General features: G+C 40.2%; 1 protein-coding gene across 1 annotated transcript in view; it reads left to right on the top strand.

Annotated features, from left to right (window-relative positions):
• Nucleotides 1-18,877, top strand: part of klf7b (Kruppel like factor 7b) — a 45,543-nt gene extending 26,666 nt beyond the window's left edge. Inside the window, exons 2-4 of the mRNA XM_079822102.1 lie at nt 1,496-2,105; nt 6,406-6,529; nt 14,119-18,877. Of these exons, the coding sequence (XP_079678228.1) occupies nt 1,496-2,105; nt 6,406-6,529; nt 14,119-14,170 (786 nt within the window). The 3' untranslated portion in view covers nt 14,171-18,877. The remainder of the gene's footprint in view (nt 1-1,495; nt 2,106-6,405; nt 6,530-14,118) is intronic.
• The last annotated feature ends 2,915 nt before the right edge of the window (nt 18,878-21,792 follow it).

The following is a 21,792-nucleotide window of genomic DNA, read 5'->3' as shown; positions in this document are numbered from 1 at the left end:
TCCTCAGAGCATCCATTAAAGTAATAAGGCCTACAAAATGCATAAGAATGGAATAATTCCAGAGGTGCATGATCTCTCTAGGTTGCTAAAATTCCTGCTCACTAAAACATGGCTAAAAAGGCTTTGGTGCATGGATAATTCATGCACTTTCCAGGTAGTGCTCAGAATCATAAATGAATGCAGAGTAGACTGGGAGAGCTTGCAGTGGTGAATTGTAGCTGCTGCAGTGGACTGTGTTTCAGTTATTTTAGTCTTTGTCGAAGGCTCTGCTGTATTGCATAACATGAGTCAAATTGTGGCTACAGTATTAGTGCCTTTCTTTCGGTGTCACCAGTGAGGTCAGAGAAAGTGCACAGGAGTCATTTGGCTTCAAGTAAATTGAATGGTCAACGTTTCACTTAAGCTGCAGCTGGGATTGCATTGTATTAGAAATGTATCAGATACTGTTTCTAACTCTTTTTTTGTGTTTAAAAAAGAAAAGAAATCCCTGTTTGCACAGTGGTTTTCAAATGTTTTGATGCCAAGGACCCCAAATACGATTATCTCTTTCTGAGGGACTCGATATATTTTTTCGATATATATATATATTTTTTTATATATGTATAAAAACCCATTTATACTGTTAGATGCGTGATATTGTAAAATCAACTAAATTAAATAATTGCCTTGAAATATAGAAAATATTGAAGTTGACCAAATTTTATTGATATAAAAAGTGCAGCTTATCAGCAGACAACAGATGCTAGGAAATACCTTGTTTAGGTCTGAGCTAAAGGAGATGACAGAACAAGTTAAGAGAGTGCATGTACAGCAACAGTAATTTACAGCTGACATGAAGTAAAGAGCTGGAAGGTTTACTCTACTGCCATTTGACTGCCAAAGTGCTTTTACCGCAACACACTGAACAGAACTCTAATATCCAAACTGGCCACTGTGACTGGGGAACAATAATGTTAAACCACTGAAAAAGAAACTGCTGAGTGAGCAGTCAGCGAGCCATGATAGTGCTGTCTTTCTCTTCCGTCCTCCCTCTGTCTGCCAAAGTATTCATCAGAGGGAAAACCAGAGTGAGGGGAAAGGTATCTTAAGTAATAAGACGGTCATTTCTCGCTCAATAAGCACCGTACAAAATAACCTACGCTAGATAGATAAATACTATTCCCTCAACCGCAGCAAGTGTAATAAAAATTCCACGGATGTTCGGTTTCTCTCCCAGAAAATCTTGCCCCCCAGCTGCACTCAGAATTTTTTCTGTGCAAAAGTCTCTATTTAGCAGATCTATTCGTTTACACTTTCCACAGTTCAACCAACTGAACCAACACCAACTGAAAATGTGTCGACGCGCCACGTGTTTCACTGTGACATGTTCAGCTGTAACCATGTGTTTGTTCAGACGGTTAGCTTTGCTTTCCCTTCTTAAACATCACTGGACTTAAGAGTATTCATAGAAGGCTTATTATTGTCTCATGTTTATGCACTTCTGTTTCTCCTGCAGACATGTCTGGAACTGGAGAGGTACCTACAGACCGAGCCCAAAAGGCTTTCAGAACTCTTCGACGAGGAGCTCGACTGCCTCCTTACGCCAGCTTTCATGAAGGGAGACAGCGACGAGGACCTGATGGACCCTCTGCTGCCCAATTTATCCGACGAGCCCAGCCCCCCACCTCTGCTGGTATCCCTTCCCAAAAACCTCCATGCCCTAGCCAACACCAAGAATACCGACACAGGGCTAAAAGAAGCCAGCGGAGGGGTTAACCCCGCCCAGCTAAACGCAGTCACGTCCCTCACGCCACCTTCCTCCCCGGAGTTGGGACGACATCTTGTCAAGCCCACGCAGACTCTTACCGCCACAGCTGATGGCACACTCACGCTGAAACTGGTGGCCAAGAAAGTGGGACTTGGGGCAGCGAAGTTAGTGGCGACACATTCGCTACCTTCGCCACCAAATCGCGGCGCACAGAGCGACGGAGAAGGAGGCCTGGGGACAGTAGGCGGAGGGGACATCCCAGAGAACAAAAAGAGGGTCCATCGTTGCCAGTTTAATGGCTGTAGGAAGGTTTACACAAAAAGCTCCCACCTAAAGGCACACCAGAGGACACACACAGGTGATTAAATGCACCAATAACATCATATCATATGTTTTAGCATTTAGCTTTCCTGGAGAAAGCTTCTGGGTATAGCAAGTCTAACTCTGCATGTAATAAGATGAAGTTTCAGTGTTCAGAAAATCTTCTTTGCCAAGGTTCTGATACTATAGAAGGGTCACAAGAGATCTTGTGAAGCTAACTCGATTTTTGCAGCACAGCCCCAAAGCAAAATATCTGGTTTTCTCTCTCCTGCACCTTAATCTCAGACTAAAATGAGCCCAGCCACACCATTCTAAACCTGCCAGTGCAGTCAGTAATTGCAAGATGATTGATAGACTGACTGAGCTGAATCTCGTTTCCCAGCTAATTCGAGCTTGCGCGCTCCGGTGCCGTAGTTGCTGCCCTCTCGCTGAACCTGAGAGCGCGTTTCACTCTGCCATGGCCCCGAAACCTACTGTGACAGTGGCCTCAATGCAGCGTATCTGGCCCCTGTGGCCAGCTGTTGACTCGGCAGGTTCCTGTGAGAGCTGGTAGTGCTAATCGTTTTTTTGGGGCTGATTCTAGCGTATAGATGGTGCTTTCTCTTTTGAAGATTGGGGGAAATAAGCAATAGCAGGAAAAAGGGGAAAATAAAAACCCTGAAGAAACATTTTGGCTTGCTGGCTCATCACATTATATGTTTATTACAAGAAAGATTATTCTTTTAATTAGCTTAATCCTGTTCTTTTGGTTATCATTTCCGTAGGTTACTAAAACAGGAAAATTAAAATTACAACAGGATTTAACAAACCTACATGCTATAGGACTACGCTAATATTTTTGTTTAGGAGAACTCGTGACCCTGTAAAATGTGAATTACGAATTTCTACATAATTCAGGAGAAGAAAAAAAAACATGTTATACTCTTTATTTTTTCAGATTGAATATTTTAAGCCAACCTGAGAGATGGCAATAAACAGCAGTAGACTTGGCTGATGCCCTTATGAATAACATTTGTCACGAAAAAATCCATAGGATGCTCAACAGATTAGAAGTTGCATTTTAAAAAACAAATCCAACAAAGCTCATGACTGGAATTGACTGGATGCCCCCAAAGGGCTACCTAGGAACATCTGCATGACCAAATTATTATACTCACAAATAATTTTACATTATGATTCACGCAATTCTGGTGAGGAATGGATCTCTGTTGATTTATATTGAAGACAAAGGCATACTAGCATACAAGGTTAAATGCATTAGGGAGTTTTATCTGGTTGGGTTGTCAGAAGTCACTAAAGTCATTTTTCACATTCATTTACACTCATAAATGCAGCCGTGGAGCCCTGTGGTAATGACATGGTCTTACTTTGCTTTGTCAACAATGTTTGCTGAAGTTAATAGCACATCCCTGAATAGGATTTGCGGGATAAAAATGGGCTACATTGCAACGTGAGCCACTGGAGAAGACTAAATTAATGGATAAAAATTGGGGCCCTACCTCTCAAATCTAAACTTCGGAGACAATAATAGCTTACTAGCACTCTGACCTGAGGAAATGTAATTAACCGCACCGTACACACCTAGGACGCTGGTGCGAGGGAAGGAGCTTGCCATTTTGGATGGTGTCCGTTGCTAGGAGACCATATCAAAAGATTGTAATAGGTTGATTATTTGCAGCTCTAGATACCTATTGAAGCTCCAATATGCCAAATCAATCCCACCTTTCCCCTACCCTCTTTGGTTACAGTTGGGGTTGCCAGGCAACTACATCATGCATATCTAAAGCAAGCAATAATTGGTTGGTATTGCGGAGTGTCCATAGGTTGCATACCGACTGAATGGCTCTTTCTCTCTCTCTCTCTTCTCCTTTTAACACTCTCTCTCCCTCTCTCGGCTGGTTGCTAGGCGACTCCATCATGCATCCGTGACTCTCCAAGTTATAATTGGCCTGCGTTATGGTTGCCGTGGTTGCAGGTCCAAGCCTGCCTCGCTGCTGTCAGACAGCAAGAGAGGGAACGAAATAAAGAGGCGGAGGAAGGGGGCTACGGCATAAGGAGGGAGCAAGTGCGAGGGGGTCTTTGGCCAATTATTGTGAGTGTAGTGCGAAACGTTTGCCGTCTCACACCTGCGGCCCCGCCACTCTCCAATTGACACAGAGATGCTCTTCCGGTACACTTGTAGCAGTCACAGACACAAGAGCAGACGTGGCAATATTTTCTCCAACTTATTTTATAAATTGAAAGAGCTCAAGGACAGGCAAACATAATAAAATAAACCTCAAGGCACTTTGACCTGCTGTTTGTCTGTGCGCGTCTTGCCTGGCAGAGAAAGATGAGATGTCAAAGAAGGCCCGCTGCTTGTTTGCAATATTCCCAGAGGTGAACTAGTGAAAAAAGGTCAAGCACATTGTATTATATTTAAAAATACTCTTCTATTTGTCATCGAAAGTCAAGAAATTTGTCTATGGGGAATGGAAAGAGGAACTAGTTAGGCGTCTTACGAGTCGTTTTCCTCGTCACCATTGCCGTGTCATTCTTTACTTAATGTTGCATCATGAGAGACTTTCAGGACAGACTGAGCAACGTAGTGGTAAACCCGACGTTATGTCATCCTTTTCCTCATCTTGCATCATAAAGCTAAAAAACGAGACAGGATAAATAGATGAACAGACTTTGATTTCAGTAATATGTGTGCTCATTTAAACTGCATACATTTTTGGGATATGAAATATTGCGAAAGCGAATACCTTCCATTTTCCTCACATCTTAGTGGATCATATTTTCCTTACAAAAGGGAAAAAAAGAAAAAACAGCCTGTAATAATTTCCATTCCTCTCTATGATGATTTTCTTCATCAGTATCCAGAGTCAGTCATGGAAGTCCAGGCACATCCTTGCTGAAAGACTAGTATACAACAGAATGAATTTCTATGCTGATCCAGACTAATTTAAACTTGTTAGTATAGGCTTTTAAGTAAGGCAGGTTTATTAAGATTGTTAATGACTAATTATTAATTCATTGATTAATTATCAATCATCAAAAATGAATAATCTAACTATCTGCCCGGCCTTCAGTCTATCTGTTCATCTATCCATTTATCTAATCTACCTTTAACTATCAATCCAAGACCATCATAGCAACATACTACAACCACCATAGAAATGCCATAGGAACCATTTAGAAAACCTTGGAAATTGCCTGGCAATGCCCAAGCAACCACCCATAATGCCCTAGCAACCTACCTACCTGGCTATTTGCATGTCTGACTTGCATGTCTGGGTTTTTTTGTTACATTTTCAGACAAGGCTTTGTCAAGCCAACATCAGCATCATGTCTTGACAAACTTTACCTAACTATTTTAAATTATAAAGTAGCCTACATGCGGAATATCACATGTTTTTATTCAACAATCAATTACGAAAACTCCTGTAAATCACTATCTCTACTTGTTGTCAACTGAGTTTAGTGGTCGGAATCAATTTAGGTGAACAACTGTTTCCAATGGAGCACCATCCACTTTAATGGAGCTTTACTCTAGTTTGAAGATTGGTGCACACAGTGTTTGCTGGAGTAGCTGGCAGCTCTTGTACTGTGAATATGGCATTGTTTCCCATTAAGCGTCATTAAGACCCCAATTATCATTACCACCTCCAGATCTGAATCCATGCCATCAACACCCTCCCCATTCCCACCCAGGCCCCAGGCTGAAGCCAGTTCTGTTCCCCAGGAACACTGTCACTGTGCCGGGACCCTCTCTCCGGGTGTTGAACCCCCCCCCCCCCCCCCCCCCCTTCCTTCCTCACTCACTCATGGCCATATTTTAAATATGAGGCATAAAAGTACAGCATGTGGAACAATTGGTATCTCCTTTCCCATCTGTTTAACTTCATTTGAATTTCAGAACTCAATGGGAGGGTGGAGAACATTTAGCACAAATGGCTTCATTTTGGATACTTGACTTTGGGTTATGAATTAGTTTTGTTATGGTGACTGAGCACATTTAATCAGCCGCTCTTCAATTTAAGAAAAGGTGGAAAATGACCCTTTCATCAAATAAATTTTTGTGAAGGCAACATTTTTCACGTTTCCACTATTGAGAATACAGGAGGTTTGGGCTACAGACATGCGATTCGTCAACTGTGAGAAAAAGCAAGCAATCTGATTGGCTGGCTGGGATGTGTGATTGAGAGAAACAGTAATGAATGATGTTTATAATGGAACTGCTGACGATGCTAACAGTGGCACAGCGGCTGCCTCGCTCCAGAGGTGCACCATCTGTGTACAGGTGTGTGTGAATGGTGAAGCATGGATTAAATGATGTGTGTTTGTGCATGCAGGTGAGAAGCCTTACAAATGCTCCTGGGAAGGCTGTGAATGGCGTTTCGCACGAAGCGACGAACTGACAAGGCACTACCGCAAACACACTGGTGCCAAACCTTTCAAGTGCAACCACTGCGACAGGTAAGAGACACTGCAAATGCTGCAAAGCTAGATTTAACCCTTTTTAATTCTTTAACACTCCTACACATTGAAGAACACTAGTCCACAGTCCTTGAGTGCCCATAAACAAATTCCTCTTGTTATGAGACCACAAGACCAAACTTTCTCCTTCAAAAAGAACCCTCCCTTCGTGCTTGTTTTCGCAAATTCTCTTTGATGGCATGCACATACCAAAACTGCACCAGGCTCATTGGAAGTTAGTACAGGCCCAGCTCCCTGCTGAATAACTCATTCACAGTCTGGTCCTGTGATACCCATTACCGAATTACTGTGAATATCTCATTCTCGCATTCTGTTCCACTTTTCTCCGTCCTCCCATCGGTACTGCATATGCCTACACTGTGGCTTGAGTGCAGGGAGAAAATTCTAAGGTAGGGGAGTTATATAATAGTAATATAAAAGAGCTGGGGAAAGGCACAGGAGGAAATGGGTGCACGTAGAGCTATAGAGGAAAGACACAGCATATTTGATGAGTTTGTTTTTTGTTTTGTTTTGTTTTTTAACTGCATTTTTAAACATTAGTACCCAGTACGTTTTTTTTTTGTAGGGCGTTATATAGATAGAGACGTTATATGATAAATGGGCAATATTATTTATATTAAATATTAATTTATTTAGTCTAAAGAAAATAGAACACAAAGTGAAAATAAACCATTTAAAATAAGTGAATTTTGGCATTACAACATTAAAATGCGCAGTATGAAAAATGAGATTTGTTAAAGATTACATTTAACAGTGTTATTACATTTATTAGTGTTTTTAAAGATTACATTTGAAATCATAAATTTAAAGTTAAACTAAAATGTAAAATTAGCTATTATAGGTTGTTACTGATAAATAAAAATAAAAAAATCTAATACCTGCTGATAACTTATATCGTAGCAATATATTGTGCATCTCTACAAACTACCTCCTTTTAAAGTATGCACGATTAGAATTAGTGTGTCCCAAATAATTATAGATTTAAAAAGGCGTACTTGCCTGGATGGTTGCCCAGGCTGACAGCAACAGTTTAGGGCGGCCATAACTTTTTCCCTGACCAATGGCAGACAACGGAGTGTCCAATAAATCTGTTTGAAAATAGTATATTTTGTAATTTTGTGTAGTTATTCTAGTACACGCTTCAGTAGTAATTAACTTTAAAGGTATAGTTCACCCAAAAATGAAAATTCTGTCATTAATTACTCGCCCTGCTCATGTCGTTCCAAACCCGTAAGACCTTTGTTCATCTTCAAAACTCAAATGAAGATATTTTGGATACTGACACAGGCTAGAACGAAATTGTTGAATAAAGTCGTTATTTTTGTTTGTTTTTGCGCACAAAAAGTATTCTCATCGCTTCATAAAATTATGGTTGAACCACTGTAGTCGCATGGACTATATTTTAACACCGAGTACGTTTACATGGACAACAATGCTCCGATATAAACCTGATTAAGACAGTACTATGATTAAGAAGCTACCATGTAAACAGCGATTTCTAATTACCTTAATGCGGTTAAAGTCCTACTCGAAGTAAACGCAATGTTAGGATACAGAATACAGAATGTTATGTTAGGATGACAGAAAGGTTTAAAAGTTACATTTTTAGTCTGGTCTGCCTCAGGACTAACGCCGCTCCTCAATGTCAAAATGATTGAGATGGCCAATCAAATCAAAGTAGGCGGGGTTTACGCTCTCTTTTGGCTCATCTTCACACAGACAAGCGTGTCAATCTATCACTTATGCCGTTGCAGAAAGAGACTCTATTCTTTCCGGTGAAATCACAAAACAAAATGCAAACAAACATGTCCCTGCTCTTAATATACAATCATTGATGAACATCTTTGATTTTAATGAAGAAGAGAAAAAAAAACTATATGAGGGCGGATTAGAACCCGGAACCTTTGACACTGTTTCCAAAAACTCTACCACCAGACCACTAGGGAATTAAATTGTTAACAGCGGATCTATGTATTTATTCACTAATGTGAAGAATCTCTTGATTAATAATATATTTAACGCAAATTAATGCAAATATTGTTTGGAAATAGTCCCAAAAGGATTATTTCTCAACTAGAATTAGACCTAGAATTTCGTTCACTGTTCCGTTTCTTTATGTTTTATAAAAAATAAAAATAAAAATTGGTCCCTCCAATGTTCAAGACATGGTTACGGCCTTGTCTGTAATCCCATATTCATAATTGTGACCAAACTGTCTGCTTACAACAGCGGTCGGGAACCTCTAGGCTCGCGAGCCATTTGGGTCATTCAGTGAACGCCTGTGGCTCGACGGCAGGAAAAAACAATCCAAACAATCACGATTTTGAAACCTTTTTCATCATTAATCAAAGCTATTATTCGAAATGTAGGCTGTCAAGAAGGAGGCAAGATGGGCAGTGTCTCTTCAAAAAAAAAACCGGAAAGCTAATATATATATTACAAAAATAAAACAACGTAAATATATATATTCAAAAATTACATTAAAAAGTATCAAAATTAATTTTAACAGACCCGACAAGGTGCGCTATGATTGGACGTCGGACAGCGTAGCGTGGCATGGGGACGTAATGACGTAACATGTAAAACGGGAACATGAACGGAATATTCTAAAAGCAACTCATGTAAACACCTTAATCAGACTATTGTCTTGTTCAGAATAAGGTCAATAATTAGTATACTGCTGTCCATGTTAATGTAGTCACTGTTTTTACTACCTTTCTGGGTCTTGGAAGTGTTAATTAAATAGCTGTCTATGGAGGGGCCTGAGAGCTCTCGGATTTCATCAAATAACTTTATTTGTGTTCCAAAGATGAACGAAGGTCTTACGAGTTTGGAACGACATGAGGATGAGTAATTAATGACAGAATTTTAATTTGTGTGAACTAACCCTTTAAGCAATAAATATAGCTAGATGTTGAATGAAAATGGAAACGGTATACAACAAAGTTGTCTGTGGACTAAATACTGACTTTGCAATCACCAGCAAAATACTATACTTTGAACACAGAGAAGTATGTAAATTGGGATTCTTACTACTTATTTAAACCAGTGTATTCTTACACATTTTGACCACTGAATGTTCATGAATTTTCCATGAATTGTTCAGGATAGTGATTGCACTCACAAAGAGCAATTTTCCTACCAACAGAATATTTCAGAGCATAAATATATTTATATTTCTGTTAAACACTAAGTCATGGAGAAAGTCATAAACATTTCTAGTCGTGACTGTGGGAACCCTGTTTAAATCTTATGGGCTATATTTTAGCGTGCACACACACACGTGGTGAACGTGTTGCCATTGGTGATAAAGAGGTGAAGAGACACAGAAACAGCAGAGAAAAAGAGAGATTTGCATTAGCATGGGGAGAAAGAGTGATAGCCTGTCAGGTGACAGTATTAAGAAGCTGTCACTCGGGCCTGGCATGCGGGCAGCAATTACACAGTGGAGGCCGCGTGCCCACTGAGCCAGCTCCAGGTGGAAGCACAATTAGACACGGCTCCCTGTCTCGCCGTCGGCATCAAACCAACCTTGCCGCAGCCTTTTGAAAGTTGGCTATTGAACATTTCTCTGCTTCTCCATCACAATGAGGCTCCACCGATCCCAGCGGACAAGTTGCGGCTGGGACGGCCTCTGTTCTGCAGACTGCTGCCGACACCTGAACGGCGCCGTTTTCCCTCAGGCGCAGCCAAGCACGTGAACTCTCTGGGGAAAAGCATGGGGAAATCTGTGTCCCTACACTCATTACTCAGTGTTTGGCAGCTATTGCATGACAAAAGGAGGAGGAGCCAGCTTGGATAAGCAAATCTACATTGACAATTCTTTCTCCCTGTCAGGTATAAACAAGGGCATCTTCTGAGTTTGGAGTCTAGCCTAAGCAATTTAGTTCTGCTGCAGAATCCCACACACAGATCCCCATCATTCCCTGGGAAGCATTTATAATTTGAGCCCTGCTGTTACTCGCTTTTAATACCAAACTTTGAAGGACCTCTCGGGGAAGCACATCCATTTTCGGTTGTGCGTTGCATTATGGGTGTATATAGAATGGCAAAAAAATTTGAACGGTGATGCTGCTGGTATGTGAAATTGTGCTTGTGCGGCATTATTACTGTTGACTGGGATAACAATAAAAAGTAATGGCAAAAGAAGACAGTATTGTAACTGTCCGCTGGGAGTTGAATGGGGATGCCTAGTTGAATCTGGATGGAATAAGCCAGGGGCTAAAGGTGATTCAGAGTGCACACTGTTTAAAAGATTTGCAAAACTGGCCATTATGGTCTTCAATTTTGCAACTGCCCTCTTCTCAGGCACTGCCTCCAGTCAGTTCAGGGCAAGTCCTGTTACAGAGCTGAACTTCCTGATAAACTTCCAAAACTGTCTTGTTGTCATTACAATTGAGTTGAATAACTAGCTACTGCTTTTTATTCAATTGTATTTAAATATTCATGTCTCATTAACAAAAGGCTGCTGCAGACATGTGGCAACACCATGAGATATTTGAATAGAATAGAATAGTCAATACATAGTACAGCATTTCTTACATGATTTATGGTATAGTGCCAGACATGTGTAACCATCTTGTGTTACAGTGATGGTTACTCTGAGGAAACCTGAGGATAAGTGTCTTGCTCAGGAACCAAAAACCATTGCCGACTAAAATTACTGATAGCAAACTTAGGTAACTTTTGGGTGTATTTAAAAAAAAGGCTCAACATTTTTCAAATGATCTAGAAGATAAAACAAGATTTAGAACAGCATGAGCCATGGTATTTATCTCAGCTACGTGTAATTACACAAACGTGTGTTACCATCACAATGGTTTATGAGAAGCTACATTCAAGGACAGTCTAACAGTAAATACAGTCAGCCAACACATGCACAGTCATACTGTCTCAGTCACACACACAAGTGTATTGGGCATCATTAATCCTGCCTAATCAAGCACAGCCCCCTGTTGGGTGTTGAGAGGGGTTGAGTGAGAGGTGGGGGGAGGGGTTATGAGATCTAAGGGTGTGCCAGCTGGTGTAGCAGCCACTTACAGTGAGTCACAGACCATCTGTCCAGTCGCTCTACCCTACCTCCACACACACACACACCCAATAGCTTTTTTACACCTAGATCAATGCAAATCACAAACAAAAATTTAACCGAGTGTGATATACAATGCCAGGCTCTGCAAAAAACATTCACATACCTGACCGAAATTGACATGTACATCTGTCATTCCATAATGCTAATACAGTGCCAGATGATGATTGGACAATACTGCAATCTAGCTGTATTAAAGGGATAGTTCACCCAAAAATTAAAATTAGCCCATAATTTACTCACCCTCAAGTCATCCTAGGTGTATATGACATTCTTCTTGAGTTGTATTACAAAAGTCCAGGCTAATCCAAGCATTAGAATTGGATTCATAGTTGCTCTGTTTTTGAAGTCTATAAAAAGTGCATCTGCCCATCAAATAACATGCTCCACGTGGCTCTGGGGTGTTAATAAAGGCCTTCAGAAGCGAATCGATGCGTTTGTGTAATAAAAATATCCATATTTAAAACTTTATCAAGTAAACTTTCGACCGACCGCCTTCCCTGTTCAATTTATTTTAATTTTTTTTGTAAAAAAAAAAAATGTTGAAAGTTCCCCTGCCAAAAAAAATGTTGAAAGTTCCCCTGCCGATCGAAAGACTAACGCGACCAGGTCCTCTCGTCATGACGTCACGTACGCATCTTGAGTTTCACTTTCAACATTCAACACTTTTCCATGGAAGGCGGTCGGTCGAAAGTTTACATGATAAAGTTTTAAATATGAATATTTTGCTTACACAAACGCGTCGATTCGCTTCAGAAGGCCTTTATTAACACCCCGGAGCCGTGTGGAGCACGTTATTTGAAGGACAGATGCACTTTTTATGGACTTCAAAAATAGAGCAACTATGAATCAAATTCTAATGCTTGGATTAGCTTGGACTTTTGTAATATAACTCCGATTTTATTCGTCTGAAAGAAGAATGTCATATACACCTCGGATGACTTGGGGGTGAGTAAATTATGGGCTAATTTTCATTTTTGGGTGAACTATCTCTTTAAACTAAACAATATAATAAATAATAATAAAAAAACTTGCCTTAGCTGATACTGGGGTGCTGGTAATGGTCAGGTATATGTGCTTAATTGTCAAGAAAATATGGTCAATGCAAAACAAAAGTAACCACCCACATTTTCAGTGGCCTTCGTTTTGAATACTTTACCCTAATTTAAAAAAAATCCTCAATTAAACCAAACCAACAAAAGATTGCAAAAAAATCACAATATTACACATTTTAATTTGAAATAAATAAGTATTGGGAGGGGGGGGTGCATTTATATGGTTTTTATGAGGGAATGAACAACAATCCCATGAAGCACTGAGAATGGCATTAAGAGCAATATTTGAGTGTGTTTTTTTTGTTGTTTTTTTTACCTCAGGGCTCATGGTAGGTCTGTCTTGAAAGGTTTCTATGGAATCATTAAAAAAGTGTCTCTAAGGCGAAAATGAATGGGATTTTTACTTCTAAAACCCAGCTGTTGCCTTCTATAAACTTTAAGCCCTCGTTGGGAATATGATCATTGGAAATAAGTTTGAAAGATTTTCCTTGAAGAGCCATACAGAGAAAGAGAGAAAAAACCAAGAGAATGATTGTAATTTGTTCAATTTTCAGAACAGAATTCTGCGAAGCAACTGGGGAAAACCAGAAACCGTCAGACAGATATAAAATGTAGAAAAACATTAAGATGACTCATTTTAAAACCAACTGTCTACCTGTATATATACACACCCTCCTCCCACCCCAATTTACATCTTGGCTGCTTCCCATCCAAAAAAGCAACAGAGGAGTTAACACTGTGGCTCTCAACTAATTAATAATGGATACAGCCAGAGGCGAATTGAAATTATAATTCTCCACTCCTTTCCAACTCTCCAAGTTTGTATTCATTCCAGTTAACATTCACTTACAACACTTTTATTTTGGCTATAATACAGTAATCCTCATAGCCATATAAATGTAAAGTAGAAATGGCATCGCAACACTGTATTTTCTAAGCCTGGTTATGTATGGCTCCTACCAGCAGCGGTTACATGTGAGCTTAATTGATGATGACACAAAAAAGCCCTTGGCCCACTATGAGAAACCAACCGCTATGGCTCAAGTGCTACATAACTAATGCAGCCACACAGTTTAAACAATACCATTTTCACCTCCAGCCTCAAAATAATTCCCTAATTCAAACAGGCTCGTCGTGATTTGTGGTCACGCTCCCAAAAAATTATTTCTTGCGCAAGGCTCAGCACAGACTTTGCTGCTAACTGCATTGGCAAGATATGCGTTCCAAACGATCTGTCACCAGTTTTAGAGCAAAAAGCTGGCTATGCTTAAAAATGCATTTTTTCCCCAAACGCCAAATGTTGTTTTCTGTTCCATCTGCAAAGCTGCCACACATCTTCCAAGAAACTTAGACAGTGGCCCTCTTTAGTGCAATCATAACAGTGTTTCCTTAAGCTAACTCTCTCTCTCTTTTTCTCTTTACAGATGTTTTTCCAGGTCTGATCACTTGGCTCTGCACATGAAGCGACATATCTAAGGCCGAGGGAGACGGGGGAGAGAGAGAAAGAGAGAGAGAGAGAGCGAGAGAGAGAGTGAGAGAAAAAGAGTGAGAACGAAGAGAAGAACATGTGTGCACCGCCCATTCAGAGACATTCACAACAGACTTTGGGTGCACACGAAGGGTCTGGCCGCAAACGTCACCAGGAGGAACATGCAAGGCAGCGTGGGCAAGCGTTGTTGGATTCTACACCCTCTCAAGACAGTCCAAAAGCCTTTTCATCAGCGATTAGCCATGCCTTACCGAGCGTTAGCTTGGAGGTCAGACACTGCCAAACGCCACCTTTTTTTTCCCTCATTCTCTTTTTGTACAGTAAATCACCACTAGCATGGGACGGTAAACTGAACGCTACACGTACAAAACCGAAACGCACATGTCATTCATCACATAACATAATGGTTCTACTCGAGAATCAACGTTCATTGTACATTCTGGAACTTCCTTTTTCTTTTTCTTTTTCCAAGGACACATCACAATAACCAACCTGCAGCTATGTCGTATACAGCAAGCAACCAAACACGGAAAACAACATTGCCAATACGTTCTAAGGAGTGACCAACGGAAGTAGCGGCCAAACGCAACGCACGGCCCCCGAAGCAGTCTCTGCACGGGAAAAATGAAAAACAAAAAATACGGCAACGCTCAGGATGTGTGCTGATTTCTCGTACTCTTCTCTGCTCTTCACACCCGTCACCTCACGGGCGACCGAAATGATGCGCAGCGACACTTTCTTGCCTTTGTTTTTTTTTTAAAGACTTAAAAAGATGGTTTGTTTTCCTTCTGAGCTGAAATGTCTTAAACTTCTGAAAAGTGAAAACTTACTTTGTGAACACAAGCATAAATGTGCACATACGGGCAACGGGAGGGAACGGTGAGCCCTTTTCAGTATGCACAAGGTTCAGTGGCTCCTATCTGGCACTGAAATGAAACGTTTGAAGCATAAGACAAGGAACAGAAACCCCCAGAAAAGATCGGGACTGCTGGCTTGGTATGAAAGGACAGAAGTCTTCTATTTTTCATTTAGCTTTGCTCAGACTTGAAAGCGGGAAAAGCGAACGGGAGCGCGTCGGCGCGGACCTTGCTTGATGCTCTTGACACTGGAAAGAGTTCTTTTGCTTTGTGTTGATACTGGCACCCATGTAAGAACATAGTCCGGTGCACTGGAGGAGACCAACGGAGGAGACGTTATGGCGGGGAGGGACAGCTGGCAGGATGTTTGACTCTCAGTTTGGAGCACCTGCTGGGATAAGGATCCAAAAGGACTCAGTGGCATCAGCCCAGACAAACTTTGCCTGTTTCGTATCCATTGTCTGCACTGATTTTTTCAATGTTCTCTGTGCTTTTTTTTCATACAGTCAAAAAAAAGCTCAAAAACAAAACAAAAAAAGCATAAAAACAAAAAAACAACTTGGAGGGAAAAAAAGCAGAAAACAAAAAGAAAATACATTAAAAAAAAAAACAACAACTCTCACACGGACACACATACCACAATGCAGATAGAATGGTTTCTTTGCTCTTGGCTTTTCTGAGAAAAACTCAAGAAGAAAAAAAAAAAGTAGAACAATAATTACCAAGTTAATGAACAGCGTTAAAACGAAACACTGCATGGCAGCCTCTTTCAGACAGATACACGCACTCACACACATACATGCGCAGCTTGCCTCTCAGCATTATTTGTTTTGCACCGAAATCTTCACAGCAGGGTTTTAGCAATTGTTGTTTTGTAGGATTGCGTTCCATCCAGACGTCAGACGTTAAATTGAGAACTTGTTGAGTAAATTATGCTAAACCGGGCCTAGGTCTAGCTCTGTGTTAACAATCAGCTTCCAAATAGCGGGTACAAAAAAGATATATATATCATCGTTCCCAAGGTTGTGAAGCCTGCCGCGGCGTCGCAATCAGGGCGTTTCCCAGCCGACCCTCCTCTTCTGCATTGATTTATTGGCTGCAAGGGCGGAGGGGAGATTGAAAGCATTACGATTCAGCGGTAACATGTTCGTAGTCATCGCAGACTCTACTAAACGATCCCAGAGTATCCCTCAGGGGACCGGCAGAGCTTAACGTTCGATACCGAAACTCTCAGTGCAGAACTTCCTAAGAGTGAAGGGTTGGTGCCTTTCTCTTGGTTTGAGGCCTGCTGAAGGCAGCTCTTCTATCACACACAGACTCACACACACTCACTTCGACACGTTCGATTTCAGTTGCCATTTTCAATTGATTTCCTTTTATTTCCGAGTCATTTTCTCCATTGAAATCCAAAGTCATGCCAAAATTTTGACAAAATAGGGGATGAATCGGTTCATCTCCATTAATGTACAATCAGTTGTGGTTCGTGGCACTTTTTCCGCAAGAAGCGGCCCGTATATGTGACGATTGTATGTATGAGTTTCTGTAAAGCAAGCGAGCAGGATGTATTGCTATAGTGTCATAATAACATTGTCTGATGTCCCACAAATGGGGGAACTATTGACGGTGTACAGCATTCTACATGTTACATCAACTATAACGTTTTTGGAAGGGTTCAATTTCCATTTTACTCACGAATAGCAGTGGTGAAAAGTGGTTTCACACTGTTCTGCTCTCCTGTTTTTTTCTCCCAGACAAAACAACGATTTCGCTTATTCATTTAGTCACCATATGGGATATAACAGCAGGAACGCAGAGACCAAAAAAACGAGTCATATCATTTTCTTTGACACCAACAAACAATGAAGCCAGTTTTCAAATTAACACCGAAGATATATAAATATTGTCAGTTTAAACTGCAAAATTACTAACGAAAATCCCTTCTTTTGCCAACATGCTCCAGACGTTACTAAATGAATATGTAATAGGCCAATCCGATTCATTAGCAGGCAACATGCCGTACATATCCCCTCACATATCAAGTGCCATTTAAAACCCCCGATCTCTGGATCCAGTCAATTGCACAGGCGTCTGATGCATACTTTGCCCAAAGATAAACTGCTGGGTGTTGAAAGAGAGAAAGAAGAATTTCGTGTTCGATTTTATTCTCACAGTCTCTCTTCTGCCCTACACCAGCTTCCTATGATTCGTTCTTTGACGTCTAGGTGACCATTGGCTTGGTCTCGAGTGTGTGTGCTTGTAAAATATGGTTTGAATGCAAAGTTGAGGATGAGTTTAAAATTCAAACGGCGAATTAGTCGCATCGGTTCTAGCGCTTCTATAGTCAGTGCAGATCACGCATGTCTTTTAGAAATCAACATCCAGGCGAAAACGATAGTTCACGTAATTCCTAACACGATTTTAGCTGTACAGAAGACCACCTTATCCACCGCGAGTTATCCGTACAACTTCAAAACGGAGATCATGCTGTGGCTGAGTGTTTTACACGACAGTAAGAATGTTTGAAAACATTCTAAGGGAACAATTTTAAGTGTACTAGATATGGGCACTCTTCCAGTGAAGCTCCCTTCCCAAGCCGTTTGCTTTTGGCAGCTTAAATTTTATACAAAAGATGCTTGAAACATCACAAGGGGATTTTATGATAAATGGTCAGAGGTGACAACTTTTTCGTTTTTTTTATCGTCCGTATTGGAACAACATTTCACTTCATACCTAACACTCGTCATTGTTACCGCTAGCTTAGTCTGTTTAAATGACACTGCTGTCGATTGTCTACATAACATTTAGTGGCGTTTCAAGATGCACTTATCACAAGATCATGGGAACGATTCATACTTCAGCGTATATTAGATGAAAGCTTGTAGGTTCAGGGCACAACATTAATTGTCTTTTTTAGTCAGTGATGCATCAAAATAAAGTCTGCAATTCTGTGTATACACTAAAAATACTCATCCATATAGTTCCAAGTCACTCGCAAACAGAGATAAGAACTCTAAAGGACTCATTTGACTTGAGATATACTGCATCTTGAAGTGCATCTGTATCCGTGTTTGTCAAAACTTGATATGTCAGTACGTACGTTTTTCACCAGGTCTTTTTACGTTCCTCACCTCCCACTCCCATCTATCCCACCCTGCACCTGCAGAACCACGGGTCACACCTTCTGAAAGCGCCGTCACTTCAGTTTCATCCTGCAGTTATATGTTACCTGCTGTCAGCGATCTCTTACCTATGAATGTCCCTAGACATCACTAACCAGGGAGCAACCGGCCAACAACAGACCTCAATGCTTTTACAGGTGCTCTCTCTTATCCAAACACGGATCTTTCAGATGGCCACCAGTTGGTCTGAGGAAAAAAAAGAAGAAAAAATAGAACAGTTATGTGCCATCTTGATTTATCTGTATGGAAGTAGGACGACATTTTGCCATATTTAGGCTGAAGCATGTAGTTTCTTGCTAGAGCAGGGACCCCCATATTCACTGTCCTCACTTTCCTTCGCCACATCACTAACACTCCACCCCCTCACTTCCTGTAATCTTCACACTCTTCCTCTCCGTTTTTTTCTATTCTGTTCTTTCCTTGTGTGTTTTTCTTTATTGGTTCTTTTGCTGTACAAAGTGTTTAAAATATTATTATTTGTATGATATAATGTTAGTATGGTAATGTTCTTTATTAAGGAAGAAGATGAAATTTATTTTTGTTACTGGTCTGTTTCATAATTCTTTTTTAAATTGGTATTGTAAGATATCTATGCAAGAACTGTTCAGTGGAGCATTTTTATTTAAGAATGTAATAAGTGTAATAAATGGTAGAATCTGAACACCTCGGACTGATGTTTTCTGTGACCAGAACGAAAAATATTACTTTGACAGCGAGTGAGAGAGGCGCTGTCTTTTCATAGCTTTTCATAACCTTGGGTGCAGTGCTTTCAAATAGTCAAGACTCATTAAGAGACAATTTTTTGTCCCAGAAATCACCCCATTGTGACAATGGCTCTTTGTGTACACACTGGCTCAAAATGACTTTTTTGTGTGTGTCCACGGTTCACCGGAATTGGAAAGCCGAACACCATCACCAACAGAAGCACTGTGAAGGTCAAAGACTATCACGCTTTGTTTGCAGACAGATATTTTTGTATATCTGAATTTAAACAAGCAGTGATGTTACCATTGTTCACAGCAATAAATTAATTAATCAAAATAATATTTAAAAAAAATCTGAATAAAATAAAAAATTAATTATACAATTAAATAAAACGTTTAATTAATTAAAATAAATTAATTCCATCAAGAAGGCAATTTCTGGTTGCTGCATTAATAATACAGTTTCTTTGTGCATTCAATATTGGCAGTTGATATGAACTTAAAGGGATAGTTCACCCAAAAATGAGAATTCTGCAGAATCTCGGCAGCCATTGACTACCATAGTATTTTCCCCCCCATTATGGTAGTCAATGGCTGCAAAGATCTGCTTGATTACAAATATTCTTCCAAATATATTCCTTTGTGTTCAGCAGAACAAGACATTTATACAGGTTTGGAACAACTTGAGCGTGACTAAAATGACAGAATTAAAATTTTTGGGTGAACTATCCCTTTAAATGCTGGTATACCCAAGTAAATAACAAGTGGCTGTATTTCTGAAATACACTTTTTCTTGCAAGTAAAGACCCGTTGTCCCCATCCTTTGATGAGGGCAGCCCACAAAACTACAAATCAACACATAACCATCAACACCTGATCATATTTTCTCTGGGCTTTTGTGCCATAAAAAATAAAGCACAGTTAAAGCACCCAGAGAAAAACTGATATTAAAGGGATAGTTCACCCAAAATCGATTTTATGTTTTTCTGCTTACCCCTAAGGCATCCAAGATGTAGGTGTCTTCGTTTCTTCAGTAGAACACAAATGAAGATTTTTAACTCCAACCGTTGCTGTGTGTCACTCATATAATGCTTGTCGATCACTTCACGTGTGTGAAGTCAAAATTCTGGCCGGGTCATAGATAAATACATAGATACCTCATTAGTGCCTGCGTGGATCATGGCGTGGATCGCTCAAATGAGGTATCTATGTATATATCTATGACCCGGCCAGAATTTTGACCTCACACACGGGAAGTGATGGCAGTCTGCAGAGCTGAAGCGTTTGTCTGATATGAGGTGATATATTTGCATAAATACCGTTCGGTTTCTCTCAGAAACCGATCATTTCATGTCTTAAGACATCAATGTGTCGTCACGAGCAGCGGGGTTTAATTTGACGTTGTCTTTCCATGTTTTTTTTACTCTAATAGAATTCGACCCCATTGACAAGCATTATATGAGTGACACACAGCAACGGTTGGAGTTAAAAATCTTCATTTGTATTCTACTGAAGAAACGAAGACACCTACATCTTGGATGCCTTAGGGGTAAGCAGAAAAACATCACATTTTCGTTTTTGGGTGAACTATCCCTTTAAAAAGTCAAGGGTCAAGAGCCCAACTAAAGCAAACACTGATGTCCATCATGGTAACTCAATAAAACATCAACATCTTACCGTCTGTTAATCTCAATAAGAGCTTCTGTAGATGTCTGACAAATAAAGTAAATCTTGTTAGTAATAAGTGAAGCTGGTAATGCTGTTTGTGGAGTTGTTTAACCTTCGTCTGCTGAGATCTTCAGAGATTTAATGTCGTCTTTTATCTTCAGTTGATTTCATCTAAGGCTGTGGCTGAAGTCAGTTGTAGTTCTTGTTGTTTCTCTTTCCTTCAGTGATTCGGCTCAATATCATCAGGCTTTCATCATTAATGCTCAATCATCACTTAAAGGGGCTATATGCGTTTTTCTGAAATTTAAACTCGCGACTGACACCTGTGGCCAAAAAACAGAACTGCTCTCATTTTCTGCTCGCTCTCGCAGCGGTGGTGACGTCACATCCGCAGACAGTGCGGGAAAAGACGACCCGCCAGAAAATAGGAAAAAATAGGATACAGGCTTATAGGTGCACCCACTGTGAGCGGACAAGGTGTCAGTATGCTAATCAGGAGATGTTTGAGTCATAAATGGTAAAATAAAAAGGCTATTGTTACGTTTATTTTGGGGAAAAAGTTGCATATAGCCCCTTTAATGAATCACTTAATTATCTCATTAACTTTAACACTGCTTCAAAATGGTACTTTAACTTAGTAGTGAGCGGCAGTGGCTCAGTGGTTCATGGAGGTTGTCTACAAACCGGAAGGTTGGTGGTTCGATCCCCGGTTCCACCTGACCAAGTGCCGAGGTGTCCATGAGCAAGACACCTAACCCCAGCTGCTCCCGACGAGCTGGATGGCGCCTTGCATGGCTGACACCGCCGTCGGTGTGTGAATGAGTGTGTGAATGGGTGAATGTGAGGCAAAATGTAAAGCACTTTGGATGGCCGTAGGTCTGTTAAAAGCGCTATATAAATGCAGTCCATTTAGTGAGCACACACATGAACACTAGGCAGCGTTAATTTATCATGCACATTTTGCTGTGTACTAGAAACATGTTTGTTTAAAACAAATAATTTCAATTAACTTTTGTTTTTTTTAAATGAGAAATCTATATCTACATATAATCATTTCTAATACATATTTCTTAAATGAGAATTTTTGTTTTGATTAAATCTATATATTTTTTATTTAGATCAAAAATTGAATTTAAATTAATTGACTTTCAACAAGAAAAATGTATTCTTTATGCCAGGTTTTATAAAATTGTTTTCACAG

This window comes from Gobio gobio (assembly GCF_949357685.1).
Source record: "Gobio gobio genome assembly, chromosome: 7".
Classification (NCBI taxonomy): Eukaryota; Metazoa; Chordata; class Actinopteri; order Cypriniformes; family Gobionidae; genus Gobio; species Gobio gobio.
The sequence above is the reverse complement of the archived record's forward strand: the minus strand, read 5'-3'. Positions and strand labels throughout refer to the sequence as shown.